This window comes from Dermacentor variabilis, chromosome 2 (assembly GCF_050947875.1).
Source record: "Dermacentor variabilis isolate Ectoservices chromosome 2, ASM5094787v1, whole genome shotgun sequence".
Classification (NCBI taxonomy): Eukaryota; Metazoa; Arthropoda; class Arachnida; order Ixodida; family Ixodidae; genus Dermacentor; species Dermacentor variabilis.
The window spans coordinates 121,431,615-121,454,787 of NC_134569.1; the positions used below are offsets into that span (position 1 = coordinate 121,431,615).

At 44.7% G+C, this 23,173-nt stretch overlaps 1 protein-coding gene across 1 annotated transcript in view; it reads right to left on the reverse strand.

Moving 5' to 3' along the window:
• PolA1 (DNA polymerase alpha catalytic subunit) overlaps positions 1–23,173 on the reverse strand; it is a 132,345-nt gene that overhangs the window by 26,273 nt on the left and 82,899 nt on the right. The window contains exons 33-36 of the mRNA XM_075681901.1: positions 15,530–15,711; positions 14,888–15,013; positions 12,210–12,326; positions 11,571–11,664 (exon numbers count right to left, since the gene is read on the reverse strand). Of these exons, the coding sequence (XP_075538016.1) occupies positions 11,571–11,664; positions 12,210–12,326; positions 14,888–15,013; positions 15,530–15,711 (519 nt within the window). The remainder of the gene's footprint in view (positions 1–11,570; positions 11,665–12,209; positions 12,327–14,887; positions 15,014–15,529; positions 15,712–23,173) is intronic.

Genomic DNA, 23,173 nt, shown 5'->3' on the forward strand with positions numbered 1-23,173 from the left:
TTCTGAGCACGTTGCAACTTCGGAGGGACAATTGACAGGAGTGCGCAGCAGCAGGGTGACAGTACGATGGCCACCGGTTTCCCCCTGCTCCTTTGCTTTTTCGGTAGCATCTCGTCAAGGCGTGGTGGCTCCGGGTGCAGCGCGGAAACCCCGTAATAAGCGGCAACGGAGCTTGGCTGACGCGAGCACTCGCGCGACAGATCACCGTCCAAGTTCACCGCCGCGGCTGAAAACCAGAGGCCTGTTATGAGCGACGCTAATGTGAATCTTGCACGCAGTTGACTTCCGAGGGGGTCAAGGAGACGAAGCGGGGAGTGGGGCGGCTCTCACAGCAGCCTCCGCGAGAAACGAAACTTGTCATTACGTAGCTCGTTCGCGCATCGGCGCCGCACACTGTTCACACCGCAGGCGGAGGGGTATAGCAGGTGTACGCGCCGCAAGAGAACAAGATGTGCGAAAGACGAGCAGAGAGAAGACCAGCCGTCACATTTTGCAGTTATACTGACGTCGCTTATCGCCCCCGTGCAGCCCTCTGTCCGAGACCTCATCGCGGTTTGCGCTAATTGTGGTGCTTGACATCGGGAACAAAAGAAAATAGAGGACCGAATACTGCATCGGCAGGTTGCAGCGTCACATGCACCATATTATTTTGGAGCAAAGTCAGTAGGTTCACGTAACTATACACTGCACACCCGTCTCTTCTCGCACCAATGCTGCTTCATGTTCAGTGCGAAAACGCTGCAGCCAAGCTTTTGCATGTACTCACCGACAAACGGCGCGCACACGTCTGAAAGTACGCCTGCAGACGTGGTAGTGAACGAACGCGTTGGCTCTTGTACCGTTACCGTTGCCGAGCACCGACCAATAAAAGCTCAAGTCGCGCAGTGGTGACGGTGCAAGCGGTGCGCTTGTATTGCGCTACTCGATACAGCATGTGCTGAGACCAGTTTTCCCCTAAATCGGATAAAAGTTTCCCTATCATTCCCTAGATATTTTAGGACACAGTTGCTCACTTTGTCAAGTCAATACAGTTTTTTGTTAAGAGAAACTTTTGTTGTTGTTGTTGCGCAAATAGTCTAAATTTATTTCCAACAGCGTTTTTTTTTTATAAATTTAAATCATGAAGTCGCTATATTCCAGTTGAAATGATGCTGCAATGAAAGTTGTGCTAACCAGAGTTCTCGGCGCTAACAACACAGCCTCCTGCTTGAAAGTATATACACAGAAGAAGACGTCAGCACGCTTATGCTTCGCTTGACATGCAATACAAATTTGGACAACAGCAAAATGCCAAGATTGACAGCAAGACTTATTCGAACGGTAAGGAGGCTGGCACTGAACGACCCTAAGATCGTAGCAATGTCAAAACAGCGTGCCATTTCACGGCACCAGTATGCCGAATGTGCAATAAAGATTTTTTTTTTTTGCATGCCGTGACGCAATGACGTAGCAAGGCTATGCTTACGCGCTTACAAACACATTTGCAGGGAAGCACGCAGATAAGCGTAGAATTTCATCTCGCGACGAATGTCGACGCTAATGCGATTAGCACTGAAGCAATGTAGCGAAACATCGTATTGCCACCGCCGAAGCGTGCATTCAGCCGGGCTCTTCACTCTCGCGCTTTTTACTGCACACGCTGCGCCATCTAGCGCCACCCTGTAAAGTCTTCGCGTGGCGCTGGTTCAATTCCGCCAAGCATCGAAGAATTTCAAAGGATAATTGCTGTCATTGTAGAGTGGCGCATATCCAGTGGCAAATACCCAGTGGTACATGCCAAGCTACCCAAGTTAACGTCAAAAAGTTTCATTGAAAAGCGGCACACGCCTACTCGCACGTGACCCAAGTTGGCATTAAAGAGGTGCATTGAAGGGCGGTACATGTCCAGTGCCACATCCCCAGTGGCCCATGTCGGCGTCGAAAGGTTTCGTTGACGAAGGGCGCGCGCGCGCGTGCACACACACACACAGTAAACAATGCCAGATACTCAGTGACCCAAGTTGGTCCGACGGTTGGTCCGTGTCCCATCCTCAAATTCTTTAGCGCTGTATTTAAACATTAATGAAAAATCCCCCACTCGCCCAATCTGCCGTTCTTCGTCAGTGACTTAGGTTAGCGGGAAAATGGCTAGAGATACAAAGAGGCTGGTAGATCGATAGGCAGTCAGCTCTTGGAAAGTGCGTGGAGTACGTTAAGAATGCCAATCGCGTTAATACTTCATTCAAACAGTGCACAGATCGACAGCATAGCTGTGCTACATTAACGAGCCGAGGACATCAACACCTCTTCGTTTACTTGGCGAGAGGCGTTCACTGCGCCGCAGTACGACCCCAAGTGGTGCTAATTCGATGGGGATTTGCGCTGACCGAAATCAAATACGTCTTCAAGTCAGCAGTTGCACATATCGGTCACCGCGACATCGCAGTAATGGTTCCTCGCGTCTCTGCGTTTTTCTTTCCTCCACAAACTTTTCATTGATTTGAAAATAAAAACAAAAAAGAAATTTCCTAAACAAGACCAAAAATCTGCAGGTCTAGGGAAATATTATGGAGATGGCAGCGCTGGTTGACAGTAATGTGGTCGCACCATGCTATTCGATTCGATGCCATCGTTATTTAAATACGCGTTTGATTCTGCTGACTCGCGCGCCCAAACTTCCCATGGAACAATTTCACGCATGAACCGCGAAAACCACAAGGCCACCGAAAGTGTGCAAACCAAGGTACTGCCGCCCCATGGCCAACGTCGCGTTGGTCAGTCAGAGCGACGGCAACTCCCACGGCAGCTCCGCCCTCGGGCACAGCCGGCACAGCGCAGTCCGCTCGGTGGGCGCATGCGCCTCGCTCGTCGCTGCGGCCGCCGCCAATCGACCCGCCCCGGAAGCGCGCTGAAAACGGCCGCAATTTCGCCAAACGAACGACCGACGCGTCGTCGCTTCGACGGCGACGACGAAGGAAAAGGGCGTGGTGATGGTACTTTACCGGTCTCTGACTTCGTGATACTGTGTTCTTTGCTCTCATTTACTCCTGCGCTCGTTCTCGTGCGGCCGCTATTCATCCTCCTCGGACCAGCGGTGAGCAAACTCTCGACAAATGCCATCCATTTGACGAAGAGGAGAAAGAAGGAAGCCTTTAGTTCGGTGGCACAAAAGCTAATAGGCAGATATAGCGAAAGAGACGTGTTCTGCGTTTGTGCGATTAGCTGTTTGTTCCTTTCCACACGTCGATGTGTCAGTTTGTCAGTGACAGCTGAAGAGTTGCGAGAGTGCACGGTGCTGGCTCGGACGAGCCTCGACGTTTAGCGTTCTACAAATTTTATTGCGAGGGAGAGAGAAAGAGAGATTAAATAAAGGACGAGCAACTATGCACATACATAAGCTAATATTCCAAGTCTTATCTTAATTTACGAATATTTATTCGAGTGAACATTTTTTTAAAACCCCCTTCTTGGCCAATACCACTATATGTTGAGTTATGCAGACTGGAAACAAGAACGTGCATGCAGCCAACATCGCTTCACAAGCTAGAAACTTCAGCTATCTCTTATTGAATTGTTATGCAGATGATATACTTTCCTTCAGGACCTCAGCTTCTTACTGCTTTAAAAAAATTCTGAAGGTTATGCATGTTGTAACTATAAAGAGATTTCTTTTTAGCTTTTTGTAGTAGCAAGAGTGGCAGGTGAACAGTAATGCTTTGCCCGACAGCTTGAAGTGCACTTGACATGTCCTAGTTTGACAGAATTTACTTACTAGACATGCAAACTTATTGTTCCCGTCACACATATACCACAGCTAAAGGGAACACAACCTGGTGTAAATGTCACTGGCCTTTGACAACATTAATACAGCAAAGCTTTCTTTGGCCCTTCCTTCAACTTCCTCGCTGCTGCTGTCTTTCCAAATACAGGACGGCAGTCCTATCATTATACCCCTATATATGATCATTCCTGCATTGTTATGTCGTCACGGTGGCTCTATCATCGTCTTTTTGTTGAAGTGATTCCACTATTGTCATCCCATCGTCGTCACGCCTATGGCTTGTACTTTGAGCGGGTGAGCTAGGCATGGAGAAGTGCGCTAGGCGAGCTGTATTGGCCAGCACTGGCATGACATAGTCATCACGTTGTCGACATACAGTGATCATTCTAGCGTCTTCATGCCATTGTCACTGTATCACTGTCATCCCTGATGGCTGTTGGCTACAGTCTTGTACAACAGACCAATATCACATATAGTGCCAACACCAGATATAGCGCATATTACAGTGGCAGGTGATGCACGTAAGTGAGGAGGTGAGCTCCAACGCCAACATTGTCATGCCACTGTCATCATTACATTGCCTTCATGCCTTAATTGTCATGTGATTGTCATACTTCCACTGTCTTCACTCTGTCGCTGTCACTGCGTTGTCATATTTTGTATTTGGTTTATTTTGGTACTGCCGCCGCATGGCCAACGTCAAGTTTGGTTTATGACGTGCAATTTCTTTTTATAATGTGAAATTTCGTTTACCTTAAACGTATCTTCGCACTGCTGTATTTGCCTGTCCCTGCCATTTGTACTGGGTCGTGGTGCTAGTCAAGCCTGTGTAGCGGCTTTTTGCCGATGCATTTCAGCATCCCGAATGTTAGAACAAAGCTTTTATTTAATATCATTGTCTTCTCCCCACCATCTTGGAGTCGTCACCACAGTCGACATTATTTTGTTGTAGTGATGCCACTGTCTGCCATGCCTTCATCATCATGCCATTGTCATCTTTCCAGCACTGTCAGACCATTGTTGACAAACCATCGTAATCGTTTTAGTATCATCATCCATTGTCCTATTCCAGCTCTATCATCACATCGTCACACCATCAGCATCAAGTTGTCATGTTGTTGCCGTCATACCATTGTGGTCATTGCAGTGTCATTGTGCCAGCGTGGTAGCTCCAACTTTGTTACTCCTTTGCCATCATTCCAGCATCGGAATCACGTTGTTGTCATGCCGTCGTCATTTTGCCATCATCATGTCATTGTAGTGTCACTGCACCCGTGGTCATTCTATTTCTGTTATTCGTTCATCGTCATAACATTATTGTTCTTCCAGCATCGCCATCCCATGAATTTTATGCCATCGCCGTCATGCCACCAAGGTTGTTCTTATTATTTTGTTGTAGTGATTCTGGTGTTGTTGTGCCGTAATCATGATACAGTCATCTTCATACTGTTGTGGTTGTTCCCCCATCGTCAAGTGTGGCATATGCAGGGTCCAGCTTTAAAGGTTTACGTTGAGCAAGGTGGCTCCTAGTAAAAATGTGTTCAACTGGGTTGTGTACTCTTAGTTGCAAATTGCCCTTAAGCTGGAACAGTGTTCTTCGCAAACACCAATGAAAGCTTCACTTAAACCGATTCCTTCAGCACGTGGGTTCTGCAGATCTTTCCCATACTGCAAACTTCAAACTGCAAAGTCCAAGCGAGGAAGACATAAGTATGCAAAAATGCACAACAAAAAGTAATGCAGCTTTTAGCACTAAATAGGCCAGTCATGCAGAGTTATATGAAAACAGAACAAGAATATAACAGGTTGCATTTGTCTACAGTGCCAAACGAAATGCAATTATGTCAGCCTCCTACTGTGTAAGGTTTTACGTGTTTGTCGACTTTCTTGTTCCCTACAACTTATTTAAATATGTACAACTCTAGAATCCAGAAGCTGTTACCCTTACCACAGAATACACATCAGCTTCCAACGTTGTCACTTCGCATTAGTAACATAACTAATAATACTAGTTGCACATTAGAATATGTCCACTGGCCTACTGGAACTTCTCGTCTGAACCTGTCCTCTAAAGCCTCTTGTGTAGAGGACATTACTTCATAGCTGGCTTAAATACACTACAGAGGCAATGTGCTGAGCACCGACAACCCAGTGCTTAAAGTCAGGGGGTCTCGTCCCTACTACCATTTTTCAAGAAGGGGCTCAGCCCCTTTTTAGCAGATCAACTGTAGCACTGCGGCACACATTTGACAAATGCTGGAAGTTATTTTTTTGCTAGTAATGCCTTTTGCAGGGCAATTCAAGTTCTCCAATTTCTTGAATAATGATTTAAGCACGATTAATTGGTTGACCACAAGCACACACACACACACATCTATATACGTGTGTGTGTGCATGCGCCCCTACACTGAAGGGAGACTTTAAGCTGTGCAAAAACCAAATCCATGCCTTTGAACTTGTCCGAAGTACTTCATTTCATTCATGCCAACTCTAACTGCCCGCCCTCTGTCTCTCATCCAAGCGCACACACAAGCATAAATGGCACGAAAAAAACTTGCTACAGCTCCGGTCTCTTGATATCTATTGCTAATTTTCAAACTTGTATTAATTTCTTAAAACTTATTACCACACACCTACTCTTCACGACACTGTCATTCTTTCAACTTTATATTTCACGACTAGAATTGGTCATTAAACATAAGCTGAAATTAGGTCAGGTCTAGGCAGATTGTGCGTGGAATCCTTTATCCGAATAAATTGCCCAGGCAGAACCACTGTCCTGGATCTAGAGTTACTATCGGCAATTTTGTGCCACATTAGCTAACATTATCATAAAAAGCCAACAAACAAAGACACCAAGAACAACATAGGGGAAATTACTTGTACTTACTGATCGAATTAAAGAAATGATAAATTAATGAAAATGAAAGTGTATGAAAAAACAACTGGTCGCAGGTGGGATATGAACCTACGTTTTTGCATCATGCGTGCGGTGCTCTTACCGATTGAGCTACCTTGGCGTCATTTTCCCATTCACTTTCTGGGGTATTTGTGCTTTACTACTAGAACTCACCCTGGGAGTGTTAAGCCTGCACCATCATTCACAGACCTTGGCGGCAGAAGTGGAACATCCTTTCTGCCATAGGCGTCACAAGCCCTTGAATCTGGCAACATTGATGCCTTTAGGTAACATGTACGAGTTTATTGACCAGTTGCTGTCATTCAAATAGATCACGTACTCGTGACGCTTGCAGCAGAAAGGATGTTCCACATTCGCCGCCAAGGTTTGCGAGTGGTGGTGCTGGCTAAAACTCCCAGGGTTAATCCTAGTAGTAAAATATAAATACCCCAGAAAGTGGATGGGAAAACAACGCAGCGGTAGCTCTATTGTTAAGAGCATCGCATGTGTAATGCGAAGACATGGGTTCGTATCCCACCCGTGCGGCCAGTAGTTTGTTTATACACTTTCATTTCCATTAATTTATAATTTCTTTAACTCAATCAGTAAGTACAAGTTATTTCCCGTACGTTGTCCTTGGTGTCTTTGTTTGCTGGGTTCTTATAATATGATTAATAAAAATTGGGTCCCTCGGTTCCCTTTCTTCTCGTTCATTAGCTAACAATGTACGCTGATAAATTCTACTCAGATGTTTTGTGTATACTAGGTGTCTACCAAGTTGACATTTCCAAATTCTCTGAGTTTTCCAGGTTATCCCTGAGTGACGCAGAACTTTGTTTTAAGTCAAGACGGGCTGACACCACGTTGCCCGATGCTGTCACTAAGCATGATAAAAAATACAATAAAAACTAACTTATCCAGTTTGAATGGTATACTATTCAAACTGGATTAAGTGGTTTTTATTTTATATATACTTTATTCAAAAAGAAAATGGAAGGGAGGGGTTAGTAGAATGCATAGCAAATAAGATATCTATAAAGAATGGTAAAAACATTGCAAATTAATGAGTATAACATTCTCAAATGCGAATCAGAGGGGATGCATACAGAAGCAAATATTTTCGAATATGAGCTATTTCTACCAACTGATAGCAAGCTCATTGCTATGTGGCCCAAACTGTCACAAGTGAGATTCTCTCTTAGCAGCTGGAAAGTAAACCACAACTGCCCTGACATACTCTCAGCCTGCGCACAAAGCCTTAGTGTTGCGTTTCACTGCTTTAATAGTTTATTTTGGTTTGGGTGAGGAACACCTGGATCTCGGCGTCAGCCAAAACTTTGTTTTTTGAGCTCAAGCTCCTTCAAAGAAGTGGTGGCACGCTTCCTTTCCCATTCATTTCTCAATGCATAGGTCCTTCCTGTTCTCGTCCTCCTTCCACTGCGCGCTCGCCCGGCGGACTATTTGAAGCATCCTTCTGGTCAGTTTTGCAGTCAACGTCCGATTTTTCGGACTCCCTTGGGGCCGCGAGAACGTCCGAAAAATCGGGCTATTCGAAAAACATGAGCGCATGTATTTTACTGCCCTTAAAGGATCAAATCGCCGCAGGCACATACAGAAAAGCTCTGAAAGCTTGTCAGTACACTTATTAGGCCTATTGGTGCTCGTACTGTGACAGGAGATGGCGGGAGCCCGTGTGTATAGTTAAGGAATACGTACTGTGTCCTGAGACAATTGCCCCTTCCCACGCTTATGCTTCACTGCAACTATTTCGCGTATATCTCACCGCGTAACACTGCTGTACTGAGGCGAAGCTGACTTTCGGGAACCGGCTTTATGCAACGCGCCGTGCTTTTCGAGCTTCGAAGCCAATCGCGAGGACCACAAAGGCGGAGTCAGTGCCATTGCTCACAGCGGCGAATTCTTTCAATGAAAAACACGGAACAGAACTGCAAGAAGCTTAATAGCGAACGTTGAAGCAGCTAAGCCTAGCGTTGCCACGGTGGTGGCTACGGCTGCCAGCGGATCTGCGTGCGAGAGCGCCGGTTCGAGGCGGCGAGGTAATCAAAATTGCAGCGGTGGTGGCTTTAATCAATGCCGTTTCGGCCCTATGGTCACGCCAAAAAGTCCGGAAAATCGGACGGCGAAGGGTCTTTGCGTACAAAATTTCAGGCGTTCCTATACATTGACTCTACCGGTTACGTTGAGGTGCCGCGAAGCCGTCCAAATTATCGGGCGTTCGGAAAGTCAGTCGTTGACTGTACACTGGCAACTCCTCCAGCCGAAGACACGGCGTCAAAGAAGATACGTTACGATTCCTCTCTGTTACTACAGCCAGCATTACCGCGACTTTCGTTCCCTTTCAACAAAATTACAGCTAATTTTCCCTGATAGAAGCACAAAGTCCCTGAGTTTTCCCTCAGTATTTGCAGACTATTCAACATCCCTGGGAATTCCCGGTTTTCCAGGTTGGTGGACACCCCGGTATATAATCAATTTCACAAAATTTTGGTAGCCAGTATTGTGTATTAATGTGGATCTAACCACTCCACTCAATAATGGCCAAGAAGCTATTGTTGGATAGTGCTATTTCTATACTGTTCGGGGTCCTCAAAACAAAATTATTATCATGTTTTGTTTACATGCTACAGTGGTGGATTCTTCATCTTTTGTCACTTCTTGATCAACACAAAGTATTAATGAATGTGCTGACCTAGCATGGAAACAAAGCACGAGAAAAACTTTGTTATGGGGGCCATCAACAACAGACAAACACCACTATGTCGCAATATTAACATACTTATTTGAATATAGGTCGACCTATGTATATTTCTCTTTTTTTTCAAAAATGATAACCGAGAGGAGCTGTCGACCTATATTCGTGACCGAAGGTCTTTTACGTACATTCATGAACAAAGCTAGCAAAAGTACCCAGCTAACGAAGTACAATGCCTCAGCTACAACCATTGCTTGTCACAGTCAATAAGGCAGGACTGCGTTGCCAGGTCTTATAAATAGCGGCTCGCGAGGCACAATGTGGCCAAGACCCAATGGAACGCAGCAAGACGGCTCCTGTCACTGAAGTCGCGATGTGGGTTAAGGATGCATGAGAGGACCTGCCAGTGGAGATTATCCAGAATGGCTTTAAAGAATGCTATATATGCAATGCACTCTATGGTACAGAGGGCGCCTGTGAAGCATCCGACGAGGATGCAGTTGTGGCATTGACTAGTGAGATTTAGTAGCCAAGCTTATGGTAAATAAGGGTGTGTCATATTCAAAAATGTTTTTCTTTTTAATATATGGGTTCACCTATATTATAATTATCTTTTATTTCTCGGTGATCTATTTTCGAGTAAATATGGTACTAAATGAATAAATAAATAAGTACATGGCCTTTTGTATTCTGCATAGGCACCATACTTCAGGCGAAGTAAAAGATTGGCACCTTAACTGCCTTCAATCTAAAGCATGGGCCTCAAACACGCAGCTTGTACATCTCATGTGGCCCACCAATACCAAGCTTCTGTGTATGGCCTGCATCGTCTGCCTCAACAATAAGCTACTTCATCATCTCAATGTTACCTAAACCTTAGAAAAGTGACCATGGCCTGTGTTAGGCTGTGTATTAACATACATGGGCAAATGTTAATATGAGTCTCAGACCTCCATGAAACATATATAAGTGAAATGCTTCTCAGCATGTGGTCACACAGTGTGGATCATAATGTGCAATTCATGTGCCCAACTGTTATAAGCAGTTGAACCATTTCACTCCTTGCAGGTGTTTAAAAAAGCAAAAAATAAAACTAGAATCATTCACTAAATTTTGCTGTTAGAAATTAATAAGTAACTTATTAAATCTAGCAAGGCAAGAAAGGAAAGTGCAACTGTGCAAGAGCATCACTACCGCTCATTTGCTTGTCTGTCATTACAATCCTTGCCTTATCACACAGGAATGCCTATTGATCTATAAAATTAAATAAAAGATAATAAGGTTAGAAATGAAAGAAAGCCCAAGTAAGCTTTGGTTGTCTGCCAAAGAGATGTAAACAATGTCTCTCGTTTCTTCTCTTTATAAGTCACTCGCGCAGGCATCCACATGTAAAACTGGTACAGAGATTATTCAAGATCTGTGGTTGCTTCATTGCATGCTACTAGTCAGCTTTCAAAATGGCAAGCTCAAAGTTATTAGACGGTATTTTCCTTGTGCACAAAACAGCCTAGGTGAAGCTTCGGTTCTTTGCATGTGCAAAGACCTCGGTGCTTTCTTGGGGGGCATTGTAAGTCCTTTAATCCTTTCTATGTTGCACCATTATTATGAATTGTGACCATAAATGGCCAAATATTTTACTGCGGAATGCTTCATGAAAAACAATATAGACACTATTTTAAATGTCAATATTTTAAGTGTTGTGCAAGTAAACACAGCAGAAAAGCAACTAGCAGGCCCGTCTACCTTAAAATTAAAAACATACAAAACATTTCATTACTGCTGAATGTGGTTACTCTTTACTAAAATTTGCAGAGTTTTCTGTAAAGACACTGTGAACAGGCACACTGCTTTTACAGTTGTAGCTAGAATGATTTGCTCCACAGCCAAACAGAGATATCATGAAGTTTAGTTGTGAAATTATCATTTAATGGCGGCCGAAATTTTGGTTGCCTCTATATGTAAGTTTTTATTACAGAGAGGGTAACAGTGCTGTGGGCAGGCTGAGCATGTCTGCAAAATCTGACTCCGCAAATTTTGTTGGAGACTATATTCGCATTCTGTTGAGGCTAGTTTTGCCCTACGCTGGCCATGAATAAAAAATTGTAGAAGTATTGATGTAGTAATTCAGCAACTATAAACAAGCTCTAAAGATCAAGCACTTACGATAAAATCGCAAAAGCGGACAAGGCAAGACTTACTTTTTTCAATCTCCGAGAGAGCTGCTTGTGCCCTGGAGAACTCAAAGAGCTTGCTGAAGTAGGTCAGCTGTCTGTACAGGTCGGACACCTTGTACTGAATATGAAAAACAAGAGAGTGAGAGAGAAAAGGCGGATATGTCATACATGCCATGTTCAAGCAAATTTTAAATGGACACTGAAGGAAAGCATTAAATCAGGCTGGGTTAGTAGATTATAGGTCCTTTATTAGAACACTTAACAATGTGTTTGTCAAAAAGAAGCTTTGTATTACTGGAGTGGAGAAAATACCTACACAGTTAAAACTTCCTGTTTTGAATTCCATCCAACAATCATTGTGCCACGACATCAATGTATGGCATTACAGATTTTGTGGTACATTTACACATTTTGCTTCTTTTTGTGCAACAACCGCTGACGAAAATTGCCAGGTTGAACTTCTGGTTACTTTTGAACTTCCAACACACTATCAAACAAGAGACACTGTAGAACACAGAAAAACTTGTGATGTAATGGAGTCATCAGCTCTATGCTTGCTCTGCCACATAAAGGTTGTAGCGAACTGACATTGTCAAGTACCGCTTGCATAGATGTACTTAATGTGTGAAGAAGCAAGGAGAAAGGATTGTACACAGCACTCACCTCCGGCAGCATGGCTGATTTTTGGCATGCAGCACAAACAGGGCCAGATTTGCCAAAAACCTGAGGCACCTGCCGTGTTCTGTGGCCACAACCAGAGTCTTCACAGACAAGCCAGCCCTAATGAGAAAAGGCACATAAAAAGAAAGAAAAAAAAAGGAGAAAAAGAAAGAATGTAGGTGACAGCTGTCTGATGTCCTTTAGTGAGCTGCCAAGTGCAGTATGAAATTCAAAATGTTTTTTTTCATGTAAATGCGCTCAGACTTATGTAACAGCACAGAGTAGCATATGAAAGTGACACAACCGTTTGCACTGCTAATAAAAGGCACGCCTGTACATTACCAAACACTCACTCTAAAAGCTCACTCTCTTCATTCAGAAAGTGTACCAAGAGAAGGTGTCCTTTTCCCTGCTGCCCGCCGTTCAGTTCTAGCTTCTCTGAGAGGCTTCAAGAAATGAACTGCCCTGCTGCCACCTATGGTTTCACTCATAATTTCTGTTGCGGCTAATGCTAACACTAACCTTAAACAAAATATCACTGCCACTCTACATAAACAAATAGAGTCGACTCTCGTTACAACGGACCCTGATAATCCGACAAAAAAGGTAGTTTTATCTGAAGTTCGTAATATACGAGACGCCTCACTTCCAAAATTTTCGTTGCAATGTCTAACAACTTTATTGCAAATAGTGAGTGATGAACCTCCAAAGTTAAAAAAAAAAAAAAAAAAAAACATACCTTCGCTCGAAAGGCAAAGCATCGATTGCGATAGCAAATTAAACAACATAAGCGCGGCAGCAGCAGCAAGCAAATTGACCTTCGTGCTGTCTCTCGCTTCAATGCAAACTAAACGTTGAAAGCACAGCACATACGAAGCTAACTGCACTGGGTGCACTTTGTCCACATCGCAGATCACTTTGAACATGGGGCCCACGTAGGCGCATACTTTCTTCACATCACAGGTCGCTTTTAAGATAAGGCGCCCGCGAGGGTGTGCACTTTGCCCGCATCGCAGGTCGCTTTCAAGATGTGGCACTCGCGCGGCCGTGCCGTTAACAGCATCCACTGGAGTAGAACCACCCCTCTTTCCCTCGCTTTCCCCCTATGCCTCACATACGCAAGACGTCGCGCTTCCGCCCCGCTTTCCTCCCTCCCTCGTACGCAAGATATTGAGCCGTGATTGTTGGCTGACCCTCGCAGGTCAGTTGCCAGCCCATGTTGATACGGCAAGTCCTTTTATACGGCCAATTTTGAAAAAAATTGCAGCTAATATCCTCCACTGTAGCCGATAATTCGTTGTAGCGCGGTCTGTTAAAAGCAAACTTCGTTGCATTAAATAAAATAGGCAGGCTACGGTAAGGTTGAAATATGGACCGTTCTATCCAAAAGTCTATTGTATGGGGGTCCGTTGTAACGAGCGTAGAATGTATCACCAATAATGGGCCTAGAAGTTAAACATGAGTACTAGCTTATCAAAGCCTTCAATTAAGCAAAGGCCGTAAAAGGTCATGACTTGTCAGATATTACAATGGTGCTTTGCTGCACTCACTCTTCTATCTCCACCAGCCCGATAAGAATTCAATGTACAGAAACTTGGCAGATTCCTTGCACAGCTAAAGTTTTTGTATTTGTTACACGGTCACATCGCACAAACAGAAAGGACCTCAGTGTAGCCCATAGGGTTTAATGAAGCACACAGCACTTGACTGATTGATTCATGGGGTTTAATGTCAGGAAGTAACACTGAGGCTATGAGAGACACAGCAGTGGAGAATTCTGGATCAATTTTGATCACCTGAGGTTCTTTATTGCAAACCTAAATCTAAGTACACAAACGTTTTTACAGCGAAGCTGTATACCTCTACCGGCCAAGGAAATTTTTGTGTCATTGTGGTAAGCAAAAAACTCCCCATACATGGTCAGATCCCGAAGATAGTGCAATGCCGGGCCGACCTGCGGCGGAGGTGAAGCAGGCGTTAAACACTCCCCATACATGGGCCAATCCCGAAGATTGTGCCATGCCAAGCCGACTTGCCGTGGAGGTGAAGCATGCGTTAAGCACTCCCCACGCGTGGGCCAATCCCGAAGATAGCGCAATGCCAAGCCGACTCGCCGCGGAGGTAAAGCAGGCGTTAAGCATTCCCCATACGTGGGCCGATCCCGAAAATAGTGCAATGCCGGGCCGACCCGTGGCGGAGGTGCAGTTCGCCATTAAGGGGCCCACATACACAGCTTCGCTGGTCATTCTTCTTCACAGAGTGGAAGGGTACCGAGATTTTTTTCATTTCGCCCCCAACAATATGTGATCCCCACGGCTGGGATTTGAACATGGGACTTTGTGCTTAACAGCAAAATGCCGCAGTCACTGTGCCAGTGCACTGGGTAAATGGCATTCAGCAAGGAAATACAATTAAGATGACGCTGAATGCGGAAACACAGCTTATAGGGAAACTTCTTAAATTAAAGGCAAACTGAAATGCCACTTCCTCAAGGATTTGTAGTTTGGGGGTTCATCTTGACACAGGATGTTGTATCACTCCAGCACACAGGAATTTGTCATCAGTAACAAATTTTTTGCACCAACACGCTACACTTTGCAGTTCTCTTAGAAAGATATTGTAATAGCACTGGCGAGTCTCTAAAAGTGTGGGGCAAACACCGAATATTGGACTGAGCTTACCAAGTAAAACTTCTGGATAAATGATCGAATGACTAAAGTCATTTGATTGCAAAGAGCATTGAGGTAGCTGGACAAGTCAATCTTGCAACCAGGACATGATGCAAGACTAAACTTCAAGTTCTTTCCCTGGAAAAGAAAATCAATGTTAGCAACGTTGAATGTGCTGATCAGACCATTTTCTCTTAAATACAGTAGAACCTCATGCATACGTTGTGGGGAGGGGGAGGGAAACAAGAGAAAAGAATTTACTAATTTGACGTCAATCCAAGCATTTTATTATGTGTTTTTTTTTTTACTCTTTGTGCCGCCAGCCATCCTTGATATCATCTTGCAGTTATGTCAACTATGATGAATTTTCACTCAATGGAGCATATAATGCTTTTGCATTTATATTTAATTTCTATCTGGAGCGCTAAACTGACCTCACCTTATATAGTATGTAGGCTCCCATTTAGACAAAATGAGCAAAGAATTCTTTCTCTAAGCTGAACAGCAGGGGAATTTCATTTAGTTCCCATAGATTTAGTGCACTTATATACTGTACTCTTCGTTAGATGGAGTTCTAAGGTCTCCTGTGTACATCTTGATGGGGGTCTACTGCTGTTTGCAAATGAGCAAATAAAGAAAGTGTCTGACACTTACAGTTCCTTCAAAAATGTGTTCCACAGTGATTGTGGAACTGCAATTATCAACAGGGCAGCAGAAGCTGATCCTCTGGCAGTCCTTGTAATCGCTCAGGTTTAGTGTCTTAGCGATGCTCAGTTTGGCACTGGGATCGTCGTCTCTGTTGTAGCTGTAATTCCGGTACTGGTGTGGGTCCAAGCCTTTGCAAAAGGTAGGAGGAAGGACACCAGTAAGGCTCACTGCTTAATACCTCCAATCTATATCTTAAAATTATTTTCGGAATGCATGGAATGTGTCCTTTAGCACATCTGTGTGCATACATGCACATAACAGATCTTTATGTCAACGCTGAAAATGGCATGGTGCAGTTCTTCAGACACTGCTTGTTGGTGTTCATGGTAACCACAGAAGCCATGTTAGGGAAACCCGTACAGAGAAGAGCAGATAACTGGTGAGCCCTACATCTTTACAAAGTTATGTACTTGGCAAACTAAGCAAGAGTACAGAGAGCAGAGAGTTGCAGCAGTGACAGTTTACAATAAACACCAAATACAGTTGACTCCAATTGCTTTGACTTGTTGAATTTGTATCATCAGTCATTCAGACCATGTTCAAAAGTAATCAGAGACCCTTATACAGTAAAAGCTCGTTCATTCGAATTCAGCAGGGATGCTACGAAAATTCGAATTACACAAAATTCGAACTAATGAAAGTCAGCGAAAAAGATGACTTCGTTAACGCGTGTATACAGTCCAACGTAGTGTGAGCGCGTGTGTGCACACACGCTACGCCACATTGGCGAGAACAACGTCTATTGAGGGCGAGCTCTACCACTGGAAGAGCAAGCGCTACAGTCAACATGACGTGGTATCAGAGATCACGTGGACACAGAGGCCGTGCTGACTACTTCGGAAGCACCGAAGCAAGCTGAAAACGAAACTTTAAAGTCCCACCTGCGCTGCGGTTCTGATTAAGTGGGGAGGTTTTCCTGCTTCGGGTGTCTGCTTGACAACACTTGAAATCACTATAATGGATAGTGGTTGCCTCTGAAGGCGTCCAACATGGTAGGCTACTGCTTGGTGCTGCAGTGCTAGAGGTACACAACGGAGCCCGTTGTCAGCCTTCCCACGCAGCCACAGGACATGAAGCTGCGTGAAGCTTGGATCATGAAACTTAGAACCGACAAGCAGCCATTAGCTAAAACTCGGGTGTGCAGCAAGCAGTTCCTAAGGAAGATTTCTGCTACGGCATCGGGGCTGCGATGTTCTAATGAGTAGCAGAAAACATGCACTGAGATGCTCGTCTGCGTGCACTGCCCAGCTAATGTCATGAAGCTCTGGTCTATGAACTTCTTGATGATAGATAATGGCAAGTTCACTAGAATGGAAAAGGTATGCCAAGAACTACATAAAAATAAGGCATGGTATATGCTCATGTTTGTGCTAGCAACAAACAATGAGTGCACTTGATTAAGAAAAAAAAAAGCAGCGGGAAATTGCTTGCTGAGAAGACCGATAAACATACAGTGCAATGAAACTTAAGAAATGGTGATATTGAAGCATCCAAGAATTAAGACAAAAATAAAAAATCTAATCGTCTTGACGGCATATCAAAAGTCGCCGTAGACGTTGTAGTTCCTAGTTATAACTAAATTATTTTAACGGGAAAGTATTAAGGAGCCCGTGTCACAGAAAATCTGCCATCTAGCGTCCGGGGTCGTTTCGGCAAAAAGATTTTCAAACCATCCTTACCCAGGCCATCCATGTGACGCAAGAAGTTTACTGAACTAATTGAATTTCTCAAGCTGTAATACGTGGAAAAATCGTAAACTAGGACATACACACAACCTGCAGACATGACAGCTCTCGGATTGCAATTTGACTATATGAGAAAACATAATTCTGTTACGCGAAAACTCAAAGAAACCCCTTTTCCAGCGGTTCCACAATTCATAGACCAACCGCAGCGTCTGGCATTTGCGCACGCCGGCGTGTGGGTGTCCTGGAGGCCATGGAGTGGCGTGCCCGGTTTCTTGCAATACCCCCAGCTGGCACTCGCCTCCGCCGCATCACGGCCCATGCAAGAGGCCGTGTTTCTACCACAAAGCCCGCCTTCGTCCATAGCGTTCACAGTGAGCATTTTCCGGTAAACATTACAGTTACATAAGCTCCAGTTGCCGGGAAGCGCAAGAAGCAGTCAGGGATCCTTGAATGCTATTGCATTCCACTCTTGAAGCCCCAAAGCAAATTACGGTTGTACGCTAGAAGTTGTTACATGTCCTTTAGGGAGTGTTCTGCCGAAAATAATTTTCAAATCAGTTCATTAATAGCCGAGATAGAAATATTTTAGTGCTGCGAAACCATGCTTTCAGCAGGCAAGCACCACTGCCAAGCGAAACACTCTTGCCGCTCACCCCGTCCAGCCTCCGCAAGCGAAATTCCTTCCCTGCGTTCTCCCATACCGGACCTCAAGGATCACGTGATGCATACGTCATGGGCCCCGCCTTCATTTCTTTTTCTCCTTGCTTTTTTTTTTCAGGCGCCAAGTACTTCCGCTGACGGCGTTGCACGCTGTGCACAAGGACACATGACTAGCAGTATTATTCAGGGCAACATAAATACTGAGGCAGAGCAAGTGGATCGCAGAGCATGATCCCACGCAGAAACTCGGTAGAAAATGGCATAGTTTCGGTACCTGCGCGCGTAGCTGCACGACCGTGGGAACAAGCAGACGAAGCGGAAGTACATCTTTTTTACTTCGGTGCGAAGTAAAACAAAACCATGCAGGCATTCGGTTTGAGTGTTTTATTATTTGTCCAAATTTGAATTCCTTAATTCAAGCAACAGATCACAAAAATGACAGATGTTGCCTTGAATAATTCTCGAAGTCACGTGTCACCCCGAGCTACATCACACTGCGGACCCGAGTACGTAGGAGCAGGGACGCGAGTACGTCACCGTCCAGCTTGGAGCGCAGTGGCCGCGAGGAGAAGGGAAAACGGCGTTCAGATTGAAATTTCAGACCTTTCCGCGGCGCGCAGTGGTGTTTGGATGGATGGATGGATGGATGGTCGTATGACCGTCCCCTGCCACCAAGCTCTTCTTATTATACTGCTTAATGTACTACCTGGGTTAAAAAGGAAAAGAAAACTAAAAAAAAAAAAAAACCCCATGATGAACTCCCATAACCAAATTTTCTGACCCCCTATTGTGAACTGTTTTTGTAGGTCTCAGTTTTTTGTCGTTTCCCTACTTTTCTTCCACCAATCTTCCAATCACCTCTCACTAATCTCTATTGAAGACATGTTTACTTTCCCCTGCTCTTGCTGAACCCAAGGTCATCAACGAAGCCAGTGGTGCCTAAATCGACCAGTGGGCAGACATCTTCACATTCTAAGAAAACATACTCCACCGTTTCCCTAGCTTTACCATACCAAGCACATGCTTCTTCTTCCTTCTTATATCTTGCTTTACAGGTGCGTGTTCTAAGGCATCCTGATCTCGCTTTGAAAAGTAATGAGCTTCCCTTTGAGTTATCATAAACTGTTTCTTTCCTGATTTTGTTTTTTCCTCTTTAGTTACTCATGGCAGACTTCTTTTCCATTGCCGCCACCCATGAGATTATTTCAGCCTCTCTAACTTTCCACTTGACGTTCTTTGTTGCTGCGTAGCTCTCCCTAAAGGCCACATCCTTGCTGGTAAGCATCCTAGTTCTTTCCCTCCACAGTGAATCAATGTTTTTCCTGTACAAATACCTTAACACTCTCCCAGCCCATTTACTTTCTTCCATATTCCTCAGTCGTTCTTTATAATCAATTTTCCTGCGAGCTTCTCTCCCTTCAAAACCAGTCCAGCCCATATCAACCTGCACAGCTTCATTTGTAGTCTTCCCGTGAGCCCCCAATGGGAGACGTCCCACTGACCTTTGGTTGCCATCGAGTCCTGATTGTACCCCTGATTTAAAGCAAACAACCGCATTTCCAAAAGTAAGTCATGGAACCATTACACCTTTCCACATACCCCGAAGCACCTTGTACCTATTGTATTCCCATAGCGCTCTGTGCTCCATTATGGCTGCATTTCTCTTCCCCTTCACTGTTATTGCTTCACTGTATGTATGTGTTTCCATATATCTATTGCCTTTGTTTATCCATATACCAAGGTATTTATATTTTCTTACCCGGGGTATTTCCTGGCCCTGTATTGCCACTGTGTGTTCACTGTTTTCATTAAATACCATAACACCTGATTTTCTAACACTAAATTTCAAACCTAAATTGTTGCCTTCCTGTCCACAGATATTAGCCAGACGTTGCAAATCACTTTGCTTGATAGCTAGCAACACAATGTCATCCACATAAAATAAACGTGGAAGCTGCTGCTCTACTACTGTAGCCACCTGTTTGTATGAGAGATTAAACCCGATATTACTTCCTTCTAGTGCCCTCTCCATCCTCACCATGTACATCATAAACAGCAGCGGGGATAAAGGGCATCCCTGCCTCAGTCCCTTGTTGATATTAACTTTCTCCTCACTCCTCATCCCTTCCCATTCAACGCAAACGGTATTTTCTAGGTAAATCTCTCTCAAAAACTAGACAATCGTTACCTAAGCCTCCCCCTTCCAGAATATCCCACAAAATGTTGTGGTCTACGTTGTCGTAGGCTCCTGTAATGTCTAAAAAGGCCACATACAACAGTCTGCTTTCTGCTTTTGATATTTCAATACGCTGAGTAAGAACAAACAAGTTATCATCCAAATGCCTACCTATTCTGAAGCTGTTCTGAAGTTCTCCCACAATGCCATTATTCTCTGCCCATGTTTGAAGTTTTGATTGCCTGCATTGCTAGCCTGTATATTACTGAAGTAATGGTCAAGGGTCTCTACGAGTGAATTCTGTCTTTCTCCCCCTTACCTTTATAAATTAAATTCATTCTACTTTGTTGCCAGCTGTCTGGTACTCGTCTATCTTTTAAAGCTTTTCCCACTTCTTTCACCAGAGCTTCCTTACCTTTTGGTCCTAGTTCATTAATCCACCTATCAGGAACCTCGTGTAGCCCTGTGGCTGTGCGCTTAGGAATTTTCTCTTCGGCTTTCTTCCAGTTGAAATTTGTCAGCACCAGTTCCTTTTCCACCTGGGTTTCTTTCATGCTCTTTTTTTCTTCAAATACAACCTCGTCATTGCCTTGGAAAGATTTGGCTGTTATATTTTGGAAGTAATTTATTGCCGCTTCCCCTTCCAGTCTGTTTCCATCTTCCTCTAGGATATGTTGTTGTATTGTTGTTGACTTTCTGCCAAATAATTTTATGTGGTTCCAAAATATTCTCGGTGCGGCCTTTTTTTTCTCACGTATTTCTGACAACCAAAGTTCACTTTCACCTTTTATTTTTGCTTGCACCCAGTATTTGAACCATAAAATTTTTCTCCCGGTATATTTCTCATTTACTGGTCACTTCATCCTGTGCCAACTGCGCCTTCTTTGCCTGCGTGTGCTCTCGGGATGCTTTCTGTCATTCGGCAGTCGCTTCTCGTATCTCCCTGTTCCAGCAGTTTTTTGTTTGTTTTTTCTCCTTTCCAATGAATATGTTGTTTCTCTTTCCGTATTTCTGTCGTTATTACACTTAGAAGCTCAATATATTCCCACTCTTTACTTGGGCATTTGCCAAGTTCGTCCTCGACTCTTGTGACGGTTTGCAAAATAGTGAGCGCCATCTGGCACACAACAGGCAAAGTTGCAGAGCTCTGCGTGCAAGAGCATGTGGTTAGAAAGCAAGTTTAGTTTCTCGGCTTCTGCCTGGCCTCTGACGCGGCAACCGCGTGTGTTCACTGCAGCAAAAATAATTCAAGGCGCCGTTACTCCATTCCAGTTTTCGTACATGACATGGACCTCCGACTTCTCGGAGCGTACCACAGAAACTGATCACGTGTGTCAATATCTGCTTTCTATAACTGCCACTATTCGCCAGGCTCACCGAGGCTCGGCAGATGTTTCCGTGGGAGCAGTAGGGACCGTAGTAGATGTCGGGTCACATATATTGAACATCTAGAAGTCTTAGCAACCGCGGTTGAATGCAAGTGGCTGAAAGGCCGCCGGTGACGCTCGATGTCCCTGCAACCACTATGAGAATACGTTGCGCCACTCTAACGCCTCTTGCGCTAACCTAACCTAACATTAACTTAACCAAACGTGGCCAAGATGCAGACAAAAATCCACATGGCAATGCGCTGCGCCACCCTAACGTCTTTTACGTAAACCTAACCTAACCTAAGGTAACCTAAACCTAACGTAAACCTAAGCTAACCTAACCTAACGTGGGGGTGATGCAAAGTCAATAATCCTCACGGCGTGACATCAGGAAGTGGCATTCAACTGCAGTTGCTAAGGTGTTAACGCTTATTTCACTCAAAGGGGACCACTTAAAGATGCTCCTGAAAAGTCGCGGACAGCAGCATAAGAAAAGCCTGCCAAGAGCGAAGATACTGCACCAGGAGAGCAGGCCAGGCCTCTACTACCATCCCCTACTGTTCCCCCGGAAAAAATCAGTGGTTTTGTAAAGTGAAAGCTTTACTAACTTCGTCGAGCCGAGTTTTGCCGCCGCCATCAATTTGACCTTTATTTGACCGCAGCTGCGCTGTAGCCTTCACATCACGTGACTCGCCGTGCCGAGCTCTGCCTCTGCCGCGTGCACTAGCCGTCGCCTGACCACGTGACTCACTGCGCTCCTGGCTAAGACAAGCGCCGTGCTCGCCTATATGTGGCAATGAAGGGAAAGCTACGGAGGCAAAGCGCGCACAAGTGAGAGCACTTCTGAAAAGAGTCCTGTGTTTTCATCCACATTAACAAGAGAAAACAATTAACATTAACATTAACAACAGTAACAAGAGAAAACAAACACCTTATTAGCAACAATTAAATAAAATAAAACACGCCTCTGAATGTAAACGCTTGCTTGCGGCTTTTCTCGTCCGCGTCTGGGCAAACGTAAAACCATCGCACGTGGAAGCTGCTTTGATTCAGTGTCTGTTCCGAGCAACCAAAAGCACTGTCCAACGCTGGCGGACTACTTGGCGCGGTAACACACGTACAGAAGCTCTGGCCCCATAGCTTTCCCTTCATCGCCACAGAAAGTTGTCCATGAGTTTTTTATAGTCAGTGCAAGCTTGGCCATGGATGAGAGCAAGGCCGGCTGTCTTCACTGAGCGTTGTGCGGGAGCGGGACGCTTTGAGCTGGCGTCTCACAACCTCGCGGATATCGCTCAACGAGCTGCCTCACTGGAGAGGATATGCAAGCTTTCGCCTTGCATATATATTTAGGGTTAGTTGAGCTAAGCCGCAGCCAATTTTTTGAAGGTAGAGTGCTGTAAGGGGCAAGAAAGGTTTAATCCAGCATGACTTACTCAGCATTACCACCGCAGGCGCGAGAAAGTCTGTGTCTGACATACCTTCAGACACAGCAATCACCAAATGGGGCATCCGTGCCCATTGCCTCCCCGCGCAGGCAGCCAGCGTCAGAGCGTAAGCAAACTCGACCCCACCCAGCAATGCGGCATGCCTAGTGGACAAAGGCATACAGCACGAGCACAGAAACTTCTCCTACGTAGTGCCTAGACAAAATCAGATATTCAAGGAGCAAAAGCCCCCAGATTTTTTCACACACACC